At 41.0% G+C, this 13,133-nt stretch overlaps 2 protein-coding genes across 3 annotated transcripts in view; one reads left to right on the top strand and one right to left on the bottom strand.

Annotated features, from left to right (window-relative positions):
• The window catches only part of PPP2R2C (protein phosphatase 2 regulatory subunit Bgamma), a 208,576-nt gene extending 197,091 nt beyond the window's left edge, over positions 1-11,485 (bottom strand). The window contains exons 1-2 of one of the 2 annotated variants that reach the window (XM_075420479.1): positions 11,302-11,485; positions 11,048-11,113 (exon numbers count right to left, since the gene is read on the bottom strand). In XM_075420479.1, the coding sequence (XP_075276594.1) occupies positions 11,048-11,113; positions 11,302-11,317 (82 nt within the window). In that variant the 5' untranslated portion in view covers positions 11,318-11,485. Of the gene's footprint in view, positions 1-11,047; positions 11,114-11,301 lie in introns of those variants that run through there. The other variant, XM_075420473.1, reaches the window with a different exon arrangement.
• Positions 11,486-12,105: 620 nt separating this feature from the next.
• MAN2B2 (mannosidase alpha class 2B member 2) overlaps positions 12,106-13,133 on the top strand; it is a 51,987-nt gene continuing 50,959 nt past the window's right edge. Inside the window, exon 1 of the mRNA XM_075420471.1 lies at positions 12,106-12,129. The gene's annotated coding sequence lies outside the window, so the exon portion shown is untranslated. The remainder of the gene's footprint in view (positions 12,130-13,133) is intronic.

The raw sequence follows: 13,133 nt of genomic DNA, 5'->3' as shown, positions 1-13,133 counted from the left end.
GGCAAATGAATAGGCCTCATTAGCTGCAGACCAGGAATAGGGGTAAACAGAGAAAAAATAGAATCTGATAAGGAAGCAGGCCAGATTATACTTCACATTCAATATTACTCACTTAAAAATAAAGGAAAACCTGACAAAAAGGCAGAGATAGTAATATAATCTATTGTTTGTACATTACAAGAAAGCAAAAAGAAACACTCATCCAACTGGCCTCTTTTCCTCAGTTTTTCATTATTGCTCTGTTTCAATAAAATACAAAGAATAATAGACATAAAATGTGAATCTAAATACCTCTGGAAATTAAAATTTACGGCTTTCCTAGCAACTGTATCTCGCACACTTGCATATATGCAGTATTCTGCATGGTATTTGGTGTGGGCTTTTGTGCTTTCACAGCAAAGTGGTTGAATTATGGTTGCTGTGGGAACTATATCTTTGAATTTCTTGACTTATACTATCATCTGAACTCAAATGTTACATTAACATAGGTAAGCATTTGTTGTTTTTTTCCATGAAAAGGAAAAAGGAGCCTACATGGATGGTTACATATCTAACTACTCATACCAAAGAAACAACACACAGCTCCATGTCTGGAGAAGTACAGACCTCTCATTATTCTCACACTGCATGTGCAGAAGTAAAACAGAGCCACATAAAACCTGTGAGTCAAATGCGGCAGGGTACCTACAGAAATAGTAGGATGCAACAATGTCATTGAAAGTTTGGGCTTTGCAATCTTCTTTTATTTGTTCAACTTTCTAACCACAGGGTTTGAGTACTTGCAGGGTTTGAGTACACGCTTTCTTTCAAGCATCTGATGAGAGGATGTATGTTCACATTTGTCATGTGCTTTGCAGCTTCTTTGTGAGCGTGCTTTGCAGGTGTGTCAGGGCTGTCAAAGTCATTGCTGCCCAGCCCCAGTCAGCACAGGCATTGCTCTTGGTACTTTATGAACATGCAGTAAAAGGAAGCTATTTCTACCATGAGAGTATTGAGGACTGACATTTGACATGTAATATAGGTCATAAGCTGCTACAGAGACTCACCTCAGCATAGCAGAGGCAGACAGCCTCTTACTGCTACTAGAGATGTTCTTGAACAGAGGTGACTCGTCTCAGGGTAGAATCACGAAGCTCAAACTTTCAGGTCAGTTTCCTTGACCCAAAACATTCTTTTTACTGTTCCTCCGCTAGTACATTTTATGTTTTGACATCATCAGGAAAAAGGGAATCAAGTCCTTTAACACACCTCTGCGTATTTTTGAGATTGTCACTGAACAATTATGCCTTTAAAATCACCAGGTTAGATATTGGAAATATCAAGTTAATATTGCAGTATTTTTAAATCGAAATAAATTGCATTGCACAGTTGCGACTTCCAGAAAAGTCACAGGCATTACATTTTCAGTAACATTTTTAATTACTGTGGAGCAGCATGAGAAGGGGGAAATCAAAAAACAACACAAAGTCACAAAGTTCCTGAGGAATGGCGGCACCTTTCTGAAGAAACATCAATGCACAGTCGCACTCTCAATGCACTTGGCAGACTTGCAAGGTCTCTGCTTCCGCTTAGAAAAGGTGGATGTTTCACTGGCCAAGTGTTCTTACCGAGAAAAATCTCCAAGAAACCCATAAAAAACAGTCAAAGTGAAATATGGCTATGCTTTCCTGGTTTAGGACAGAGGAGACAGCATACACCGCAAGTAGAAGCTTGTTTTTAAGAAACAAACAAAAAAGTTCCCATGAAAAAGCTCAAGGGACAAAAAAAATTTTGAATTTTTCAAATTGTAATGCATGAAAAATAAGAATTATTCTTACAACATGAGTTCATTCTTATTTAAAATTTATTATATCTATTTTGCATATCATTATGAAGGACTCCAAGTTAGGGTTTCTTGCAAATAAACAAAATCTGAAGCATGGGGTATTTCCAAAATAAACATTCAAATTCAAAGCAGAGTCTATAATGTTAACACAAGAGCTTATCAGAGAACCATCAGAATTATCTGATGGACAAAAACAGGTATCAACAAAAACCAGTCTGTACTAAAAACTTCAAAGATCATGAAGATTACTCAGTAAGACAGATCCAACAATAAGCCATTAAGTCTTGCAAGAATAACACTTCTACTTCGCATGTTTGAGTCTCATCAGAACACAGGAGTTTATTTCGGGTACAAAAAGAAGGAATATTAATACAATTTGTTTCTCCTAAAGAAATTGCGGGTTATTTTCATTTCAAGATTCCAAGAAGACTCTACTAAACATGGTAATTAGTTACGGTAGTAGTTTGAAATGGAAAGGCACACCACTAACAATGCAACTGTGCTACATAGTTTTACAACTCCCTTTTGAACAACACATGCCCACTCTCCGAACACAACACCAAATCAATGGCCCTTCTTAGTGTCTAGACATAATTGCCTCTGAACTGAATATATCATCTTTAACCGCAATACCAAAATGGTTCCAGCTAAAATAATGGAACTGTCACTTGCATCATACTTCTGAATACTTTGTAAAAATTACATAATACAATAGATGGAGAAAGATTTATGAGGTTAACATTTTGCATATTCCTGTAATCAGCTCAACTGTCAACACTATTTGCTGTGACATGAGCTCTATAAAATGTGCCTGCAAATAAACAGAGCCAAAACATCTGGGGAATGTATGCGTTCTGAAAAGAAATTGTATTTGACAGAAGACTTCAAACAAACAAACAGGTCATCAGTTTTAAGACCTTACAAATATTTTAAAAGATTATATATTTGAACTATAATAGCCTTGTATCACAAACGTGAAAAGTATTATGTACATAAAACAAACAGTATTTATTTACGTATTTATATATTCTGAAGCCACCTGAACAAAAGTCAAATATGTACACTGATCTAATTTAACTTTCTTTGATTCTTCTACAAAACTTGCACGAATATAAGAAAAAAGAGTATGTGTGTGTGTGCACACGTACTTTCGTACTACACAAAGAATTTTAAAAAGTATTTTACAAAATAACTCAAAATAAGCCAGAGTTACTCATGTTGGTACATTTAAGTTTTGGAATGTTTTACATGACTTCTTAATGTAATGTTTAAATGTTCTAACAGAGCAGTTTGCATATGTAACCTGAAGACCACATGACAATATCATGTATAGGTATGAATGGAACGCAGGGGTACTTTCCATGAAAGCAGTCATATTTAGAGATTTCTTAATTGGAAATCTGAACTAAGTCAACAGCAGAATACTACCACATAAAGCAGTATTGAATGTTGATAACAAATGAAATGCTTCATTCTCACCCTTCGGTGGCACTGCAAGGAGTTTCACTATCCTGTATTTATCGCCAGAAAAAGAACGCTCCATTGACATCTCAAAATTTGCATGAAATGTATAAGGGTGATGACCCACAAAGAAATAAGCAGCACAGTGCTGCATTCACTCTTCTTGATGAAAACCACAGACAAGCTTCACAACACTAAGAGTTTCCTCCTTAGCTCTTAATGACAAAAAACAGAGAACGTATTATTCAGTTGAAAGAAGATTCACCTGTTTCCCTGTACTCTGGTTACCTTAGGAAACAAAGTCACATCACTGCATCAGTTCTTAACACAAAATGACCAACGATGAACCTGGAGGCATGATAGCTTTGATGAGATTTATCATTACAGCAGATAGCAATCTGGAGTTCCACCAACCAACGAATACCAGAACCTAGCTAAATCATGCATTTTAAAACACGCCCAGAAAAGTCTGGTCTCCTTCCTGACCATCAGCACAAGTTTTAATAAGTACATGTTATAATGCCTTCTCCCAGTACCTCATGGCCCTTTACTTTTACAGCCCATATTAACTCGCTATAAAATGCACTGCAGTTCTAAAAATTAAAAAAAAGAGAAAGCACATCATAGTGTGTACATCAGTTTTGCTATTTTACTTATATATTGCTATTTTCAAAATACTATCTGTATCGACTTACTGGGACAGAAGAAACACCTCTTACACAGAAAAAGAGTACAATGGCCCAGAAGGTACCTCCGTCTCAGATGCAGTTGCACTGAGGAAGGCCAGCCACCACGAAGTTCTTCCTGCACACTACAGAAAATGTCTATAAACATTCATGGCATGCTAGTCAGCAGCACCTATGTTTATAAGACTCAGCAGATTAAATAAAAGGCACTGCAATTATTATATCAGCCAAAAGTTTCCGGGCATTATACAAACGCAATGTTTAAAGACAACACTGAACTGATACTGCAAACTGGAGGAAATTAAAGAACTAAGTCTCTAAGGATGTTCTTAGAAACCAGCAAACTATGAACTGAGTGACCGAAAAGGCATCACATGAAATCTCTGGACTCAGTCTTCAAAAAAAAAAAAAACAAAAAGCAAAAAAACACCACCAAAACCAAAATCCATGAGAGGTTTTAAAGGAGACTTTAAGTTTAAAACTGCTAGAAATTTATGAGGTAGCTCCCTCTTCTGGATCACCAAACAATGACAATTCAACTTAAACGGCAAGATGCAGAATTTGGCTAGTAAGTAACATCTTTTGCTGTTTTGGGGTTTTGTCAGACACTATCAGGCAATCACAGAGACTTATAAAGATGCAAGCTACTGACCGTTATTTTGACTAAGGGGTTTACAGATGAGTAGCATACTAAGAGAGAAAGGTAGTTGAAACCCCTGAACAGTTTGATATAATTTTGGTATTTTTTTCATCAGACAGAACAAACACGCAAAAGAAAAGATACTGACTTCTGCTTAAAATCTCTCTGCATTTTACTGAAAAGGACATTTCACTGCATTTTACAGAAAAGAACTGATAAATTAGAATATTAAACTCAGATAACTTTCCCACCTGTACGGCCTGAAACGTGACTTCTGAATTCATATTTGCAGAAGTTTAACTTCTGGGTTGTAATTCTTGAAACAGAAGAATCTTATCTTCTTGGAATTTCTTTCAGCTTTGACAGGTTAATACAGAAAAAAACGGCACAGCAGAAAAAAAACTTCTCTGCACATCAGCTAATCAGACATTGTCCAAGAGAGCTTGGGCAATTTCTGAACACATTTACAAACTGGAATTGGAAAGATCAGAAAATTGGTACTCTCTACCCCTATTTAAAACTCAGCTCCATAAAGGAACCCTGGCTTTCTGACTTGACCTATAATGGAACAGGAGGCTTTCTGAAGACCTGGTGATTTTTCTGCACCTCAGCTGGAACCAAATGCAATTCCATACTCTTTAAATTGTCCATCACTATTCAAGCTGAAGGATAATGTTTGACATAATACATAAATTACTCTAAATGGCAAATTTGTGGCACAAATTAAATCACTGTTTACTTCATCAGTGTTATTATAACAAAATCATAACATAAATCAAATTATTGCATATTTAATGAGAAAGATCGAGGATAAAAGATGTCCCTTTTAAATTCTGGACTACATAATTTGAAAACATGATTTTTGACTTGCTAATACCTGCATAATCAGGCACACAACAGTGTGATTTCATCTTTCATGATATGTCTACCAAGCATATCTTAAAGGATGCGGCCAACCGAAACACCCTAGGAAATGCTGATCATTCAAGCATGGATAAAACCAAAATTGCCAGGAGTTATTTGGATGGAACAGAAAGGATCATATAAAATGATAAACCTTGTAGACCTGGAAATAGTGCGAGAGAGAGAGTGGGAAAAGAGCTCAATTTGCTGTGCAGGCACCTGCTGCAAATGGCAGACTTCCAGTGCCACAGAGAGGAGACCCCTTTGCCAGACCCTGCAACAATCAATGGACTGAGACCCCCTGAAATCCTCTTATAGCAGAGAGAAGCGTTACAGACGACAACGGGAAAGTAAAACGAAAAGCGGGAAAGGAAACCAACAGAAACTAGAAAACCCAACTGAGTACGTAAGTAAAGATATTAAAAAGGGGCAGACTGGAAGGAAAGAAAAAGAATCAATGCAAGATTAGAGAATAAAAAGGCAATTGACTGAAAACCATATCCTGGAAACTGAGATGATGAAGGCTGCAACTTTTGGCATCAAAGAGTCAGAGTATCAGCTGAACAAGTACAACATGTTAGAGGGAGTGAGTGGAGTCCTTGAAACGGGCAGGAAAATCCGAAAACCTGGTTTTAAAAAAAAAAAAGCTTAGTCTGTTTTTCAAGCTTTATCTAAACAATAACACCACTTTTCAGGTTACTGAAAAGGACCTAACATCTTCAGTCATGAATTTACAAAAGAAAATAATTAACAAAGTTTTAACAGTGTTTGTTCTACAGTCAAATGACACTTCATGACTCAGGAGAAAACACACTCTAGCACCCATATTAAGTTCCAATAGAAATTTTATGAAAGCAAGGATTTTACAAATCATCGTAACCGAATCATTGTAACATACTTCATTCAATAAATTTACTACATACAAATCAAATCAACTTTTAATCAAAACACAAAATGAGGAAACAACAAATGAGAAATGTAAATAAGCCACTCGCCTCTTCCTTTTCATAACAAGTACATATACTTTCTGGTATTTTATTGCCATTTAAGAAGTCTTTTTTTATAATAATCTACAGAAATATTTGAATGAAAGAGTCTTACAAAACCCATGCCACGTATAAACACAGACTCCATGAACAATACAGAAAAATATCACAGTATGGATTATTATTGTAGATAAGTATCACTAGCAGTAAAGCTGTCATATGAATAAATACAATTTCAGTGTACCTTAATCCTTCCCCTTTGTCTATCATGCTGAACCTTTCATATTGAAACTTAATGTCAGATTGTGCAGCAACAAACAGAAGTCTAATCAAATACCCACATTCTCTTGCAAGGAGTCATTTACTGGGTCTGGTCTTACACAAGCACATATAATGTCATAAAATGGGAGCAAAGTATGATGATAGCACTTTTCAGACAGGAGCCTTTTCCCTGCACTGCAACAGCTCCCAAACATCAGTGATAGTTAACCAACCAAACACCAACATAAGTGACTGTAAAATAAAGAGGCATGAAATACAGGGAGCTGCTGAATGCATAAACAGGGATTTACGAAGTAGGACTGGAATAACAGTATCATCCACACACATGGCGTCAGTCTGTATATTAGGGTGCACATGAACCCTGTGATGCACCTTGCAGTGCTGCATGCAAGCTACTAGTGTCTTAACTGTACAGTGAGGTGAGACAAGGGGTATACCAGTCCCTTCCATGCAGCTTGGTTTCCTTTGAAGTAACCCAGAATTGTGGGGTGCAGAAAAGTCACGGTTCACTTCACTAAATCTCCAAACTGGACAACTGGGAGCCCAGAACTGTAGAGCATACCCATTCAGCTAAGGCCTCATGGAAATACAACAGCCATTCATGGTGATCGTATTTTGAAATAAATGCTGGCGAACTCAGAAATGTTAAGAAAAGATCTGCTACCATGTCTTTTTATAAGAGACCAAGGAAAAAATCCATTGTTTGGTTCAGCCAAAAAAGGACAGATGTGAAAGCATCTATAGATGGAGACTTCCTATTTAATTAGGCCTTACTAACGAAGGCATGACTCACTAGGACATTACTTCAGTTGTAAGCTTGTGCAATCACATTGCTTTCCATGGAATTTATGTAATAATGCAAAAAGCAGTATTGAACCAAATTCAGACTTACTGTGTTTGAAAACCACAGGAAGAAAAAAGCTATTGGAGGTAAGCCCAATAGTCATTAAATTCAAATTCATCAGTTTGCAAGTCTTCTAGTTCCTTCAAATGGTACATTATTCAGACATACCTTTACAGCAAAAAAGTATGTTATTCACCTTATCTTCTCAGTAAATCTCTCTTCAAATTACTCAGAAATAACAGAGAATGTTAGACCAGTGTAAGTAACAGGAAAGTTCAGATCACAATTCAGAAGGCACTAATCCTAATAGGGCTTTCAGCCACACAAGAGCATAAAGTCACAAAATGGACAAAAAGAAAGTTTACACTGCAAACCAATTTCAAGTCTCTGACAAGCTAACTTTAAGAGTGAAAACTAAAAACATGATTTTTGACTCAATGTATTCGTTAACCATATAGTCATTACTGAATGTAATGCTATCTAGGATAATGTAATGCCAGCTTAGAATTTACAGCACAAAATATTTCAAACATGCTTCAACTTATACAAAACTTGCAAGAAGTTAATGTGATTTGGAACTTAAAGAAAAGGATCTGGAATAAGCTGTCCTGTTAATGGTCCACCAGGTAGTTTGGGCAAACGATACAGTATTTGACTTCTCAGAAGTGCCAAGTACTAACTGCTTAATAGCTGACATTCAGCTTCTATTAAAAAAAAAAAAAAATCACATCTTAACTTCTATATTTCATTTTGCCAGGCTGTAAATGGATACTCTCATACTGTTCTTCATACAACTTATGTGAGGCTGCGCTTAATGTGACCAAAGTACTTTGAGATTTTTAGCATGAATAAAATATATTTTGCACTTAGATGTTGATTATAGAAGTAGCAACATTTGAAACAGGGTTTTGTTTCAAGGCAGAAAGACTAAATCAAACATGATTATCTTGGCTTTGATTGTGATGTTTTACTTACTATGCTCTATTTTTCCTTGTATTTGAAATATGCAATTTTGCTTTTCTGTTATGTAAATGATGTTTTTCATCTAACACATCTATTTTTGGAAAAAAAAGAATAATTTTCTTTCCTAGTCTAAGACAGAAATGTTGCAGAACACAATTCTGAAGTCTAACTGACAAAGCCATCCATGGAATGCAAGCATTCAACAGCAAATGCAGCAAGAGGTGCCCAGAGGACTCATGGAACTTAGAATATTAATATGTAAATGCTTATCTATACAGATACATATCTAGACAAACATACAATAATATTTAATATAGATGAATTAGTCCTTCTGTCCATTGGTTAGGTGGTCCTAGCCAATACACCTGCAATCACAACAGTTGTAGCCTTTCTGACAAGTAAAAAGACCTAGGATAAGGACAGAAAACAAAAAATCTGCATTGGAAGTCATAGGAACAATCCATTGTCATAGGAACAATCTAAGGATTCTGTGTGGCTCTGTGTAATGTTATTACTCTCTGCAAGTTATTTTACAGGCAAACTTCAGCACAGCAAAAGGTCTGGACTTTATCCAAAACACTGACATGCAAAAGAAGTCAAGCCACCTGCCATAGTGGTCCTTTCTTTTAAACGTTGTTCTTCACTTCTGCAAAGCATACCGTTTATATTGCTGTACGCGTTCCTAGATATCAGTGGTATTTAAGATACAACATGTATTCTGGAAAATGTATGTCATATTTACATATAACCCTATTAACAAAAATGGGGTTTACTACCTGGAGGTTACTTTGACTCTATACCTCGTATGACCAAATTATACTACTTCAGTCTGTTTCCCGTTCTCTGAATTTCACATATTCCCATGCTGAGTAAAGAAGAGAAAACATGTAAGCTTTATATTTAAGTCGTGGAGTAAAATTGGACATCCATAAATGGCCAGTGTTAAAGAAAACTGAAGTCAGGGTTAGCTAACTAATTGAAAAACTATGTCATATGACAAAAGATAGCCCCCACAAAAAAAAATCAAACAAATAAAACATCTGTTGAGAAGAAGACATTGTAGTCTCAAAGCAGTGCTGAAACACTGGTATTTACCCAGACAAATAAGGTTAAGAAGCATATTCTGCTCACTCAAATCTTTAAATGAAAGTAAATGCCAACCTAAAGCTTGTTTTCAACATTCTATGATGCCTAAGAAATGCTGTCACTCACTCATTACACTCCCTCACACGGATGTAATTTCCACCCCCACCTATCGTCATCACATCTGGTTTGGTATGCAGTTTCACAAAAAAAAAAAAAACAATCTAGGCACAAAACCATAACATATTTTGAGAAATGCTTTAGTATGCAAGTGTGTGTAATTACACCCACTATTAAGTATACCTTGAAATATAAACCACCATGGAATAGCTAGAGGGAAGGGGGAAAAAAACCCAACTTACTCCAAAGCCTTGATCAAGCTGTAGCTTATTATTAGTACAGTGGAGTTTAAATCACTTCTCCAAATGGCAAAACACAAGACATAACACAAAACTTCACATCCCACAGAATCACAGATAACAAAGCTAAGAGAGGCCCCAAACAGGTAGTCTGTCTACCTGCCCCAAGGCTTTATCACTTCAACCCCTGTTTGTGAAACAGGCCTTAAACATCTCCAGTGCACGAGATTTCATTGTTTACCGACCCCATTTATCCCAGTGCTTCACTGCTGAAGAGCTTTCCCTAACGTCTAACCTGAAGTCAGCCTATTACAGTGCGTCACTTCCCTCAGCACTGGAAAGTTTTTCAGTCCAGCTGAACTTGTGATGCCTTTTAAGCCCTTACAGTGCAGTAAATGCACTCCCCTCAGAAACGCGCAACACCAACAGACCAAGACGTCGAGTTGAGGTCCCAGCTCCACGCCACTCACTGCAAACAGACAGTGAAACACGCTCATAGACACTGCACGCTACGCATCTGGCATACTGGAAAATACAGGTTGACACCCAAGTTTAAATACTCTGCGTGCCCAAAACCATACGTTGTTCGGAGACTGAGGGGAGACTTTCTCACCCCAGCACCCAAAGGCTGTTCCTTTTCTGATCACAGAACATAAAAAAATAAAACTTTCCAGGTTACCTCTCTCTTGAAAGTTAAGGAGGAAAAAGCAACAGGCCAGAAAACTTTCCAGCAGCCTCCCTCGCACCAGCAGCCACCAATGCCAAGAGGATGGATGGCACCTAGGCCGCTAGCTGCGAAACCCAACCAAACCCAGCCGAGGCACTTACCCGAGGCCCAGCGCTCGCAGACGCCGCCCCGCCTCGCCTCTCACCATCTCGGCCACCCCACAGGCCCCACGTGGCCGCCATGCTGTGCCACGGCCGCTCGCCCACCGCCGAGCGACGTTTCCCCACCCGCTGCCAGCCGGGGCGGTGGCCGAGGGGACGCGCCCCGCCTCGGCACCCCCGCACTCACCTTCGGAGACCTCGAACTCGGCCGCTCCATTGAGCTGGTAGAGGCACCAGTCAGCCGCGCTGTCGCCTGGGCAGGGAGGAAAGGCACAGTCAGCCGGGTGGGCGAGGGCTGAGGGACGGAGAAGGCAACGAGGGCGGCGGAGAGGAAAGGCAGAGCCGGGGGAGCGGGGAGGAGAGGTGGAGCGGGCAGAGGAAGGTGCGGAGGGGCGAGGGGGGACCAGAGAGGGCCGGGGAAGGGAGAGCGTTTCCAGATACCCTGCTTGTGGGACATGTGCGTTGCCCTCCGAAAGGCGCCCGGTGCTCGCAGCTGCGATGCGCTTCGCTCCCAGCGCCGGCAGCTCGGGGCGCCGCCGCCTCCTCCTCCTCCTCCTCCTCCTCCTCCTCCTCCTCCTCCTCGCAGCGGAGCGGGCGGCGCAGGCAGCCGGCGCTGCCTCGGGGCGCTCCGGGAGCCGGGGGAGGGCGGACGGGAAGGAGGGGAGGCTCCGCCCGGAGCTCCCGGCGCAGCCTCGCCAGGACCCGCCGCGCCCGGCACCGCCGGCGCTGCCGCATCCCCAACAGGTGCGAGCGGGCGCGGGGCGGCCCCAGCGCCGCGGCGGGGGCTCGGCGGCTGCCGGCGGGGCGGGGCGGGCGCTCTGCCTGAGGCGAGCCCCGGCGGGATGCGACGCCGCAGCCTGGCCGGCCTTCCCCCCGCCCTCCGTCGGCGGGCCGCGGGAGATGCTCCTTCCCGCTGCCGGCCCGGCTTCGGCCGTGAACTCCCCGTGAGGTGCTGCTGGCCGTGCCGCGTCCCCCCGCCGTGCCCCGGCCAGCCTGGCGCCCGCGGGCGCGTCTCCCGCCGCGGCCTCACCCGGGCCGGCGTCCCCGCGGCCTCTCCCAGACCGCCGCGCCGTGCGTGTTCCTCACAGCACTCCCTCGGTTCTCTCACCATCCCTAGGCCGTGTAGGCTGTCTTAGGGAGAAATCGGCAAATACCACGTAAACTGTCAGGTTTTGTATAGGCTGAAATCCCTGCAAGGCGAGAGAGTGACTTTCGTCTGGTCCGGGGCCCCTGTGGATCTGCGAACTGTCCGCACAGCGTCCGTGAGAGGTGAGTGAGGACGCAACCCTGTTACCAAGCGAGCTGAAGCGCTCTGTGCAGTGACTTTTGCCTCCGCTACAAAGTATTTAAGGGAACGGCAAATTCTAAAACACCGAAACAATCGGCTAGAGGGAGTTTATGTTAGTAAGTGCGCTTATTCTTACAGACATCCACCCCAAGAATGCCACAGGAGGGGACTGCAAAGGTATGTTAATTGTTCTGTTCACCAGGTGGCTTTCTTGATATTTAACACAATTGCGACTCCTCAGCTTACAGCTGGCAGCATCCTGCCTGCGTCCTCTGTTTTTTGAGGTGACGGTGTCAGAGGCCCACGTATAGCACAGCTCGTGTCAAAGACAGCAAGCACACTTTGTACGGGCAAATGAGAAAGCTTAAGAAATAATGCAGGAAGACTATAGTCAAGCCATACTAAGAGATTAGGAGCCAACAATGTAGGCAGCTGTCGTGGCACAATTACACTGGCTCCTCTGTCTAGCTTTTTGCTGTTGTGAAACGGTATGTAAATCGTGGGAAAGCATTGTTTTTGGCATAAATTCTACTTGGTATACCCACATTCATCCCTTTTTGCAGCAAGTGAAGACCCTCCTGGTGCCTTTAGGTGTGTAAACTGTGAGCAGTTTGATTCGATTTTTCCTCATAAAGGTATCCTGTTCAAATATTTATATTCTTCTCTACTGCATCCAAGAAAGCCACTGTCACACTGTGGCTTTTGTGAAAGAATAAAGAGGACAATTACACTTTCTAAAAGAAATAGGTTTAAAATGGGAGTAATGTTCTGCAAACATTCTCAGCTACTTTTAGAAACAAAGCAAAACGCCAACACTTAAGCTTTCCTGGGAACTTCACCTAAATTACAAAGATCATAATACCTTCTGAGGTAAAAGAACACCATTTCATTTAGGCAGTGTGTGTATATATATCTCTAAACCATATGTTTGCTGGATGTGCACTAGCTTTCTTGGAACTGAAAAGGTTTAAGCTGATGATTTGGG

This window comes from Opisthocomus hoazin, chromosome 5 (assembly GCF_030867145.1).
Source record: "Opisthocomus hoazin isolate bOpiHoa1 chromosome 5, bOpiHoa1.hap1, whole genome shotgun sequence".
In the NCBI taxonomy this organism is placed as follows: Eukaryota; Metazoa; Chordata; class Aves; order Opisthocomiformes; family Opisthocomidae; genus Opisthocomus; species Opisthocomus hoazin.
This window is presented reverse-complemented; position numbering and strand designations above follow the sequence as displayed.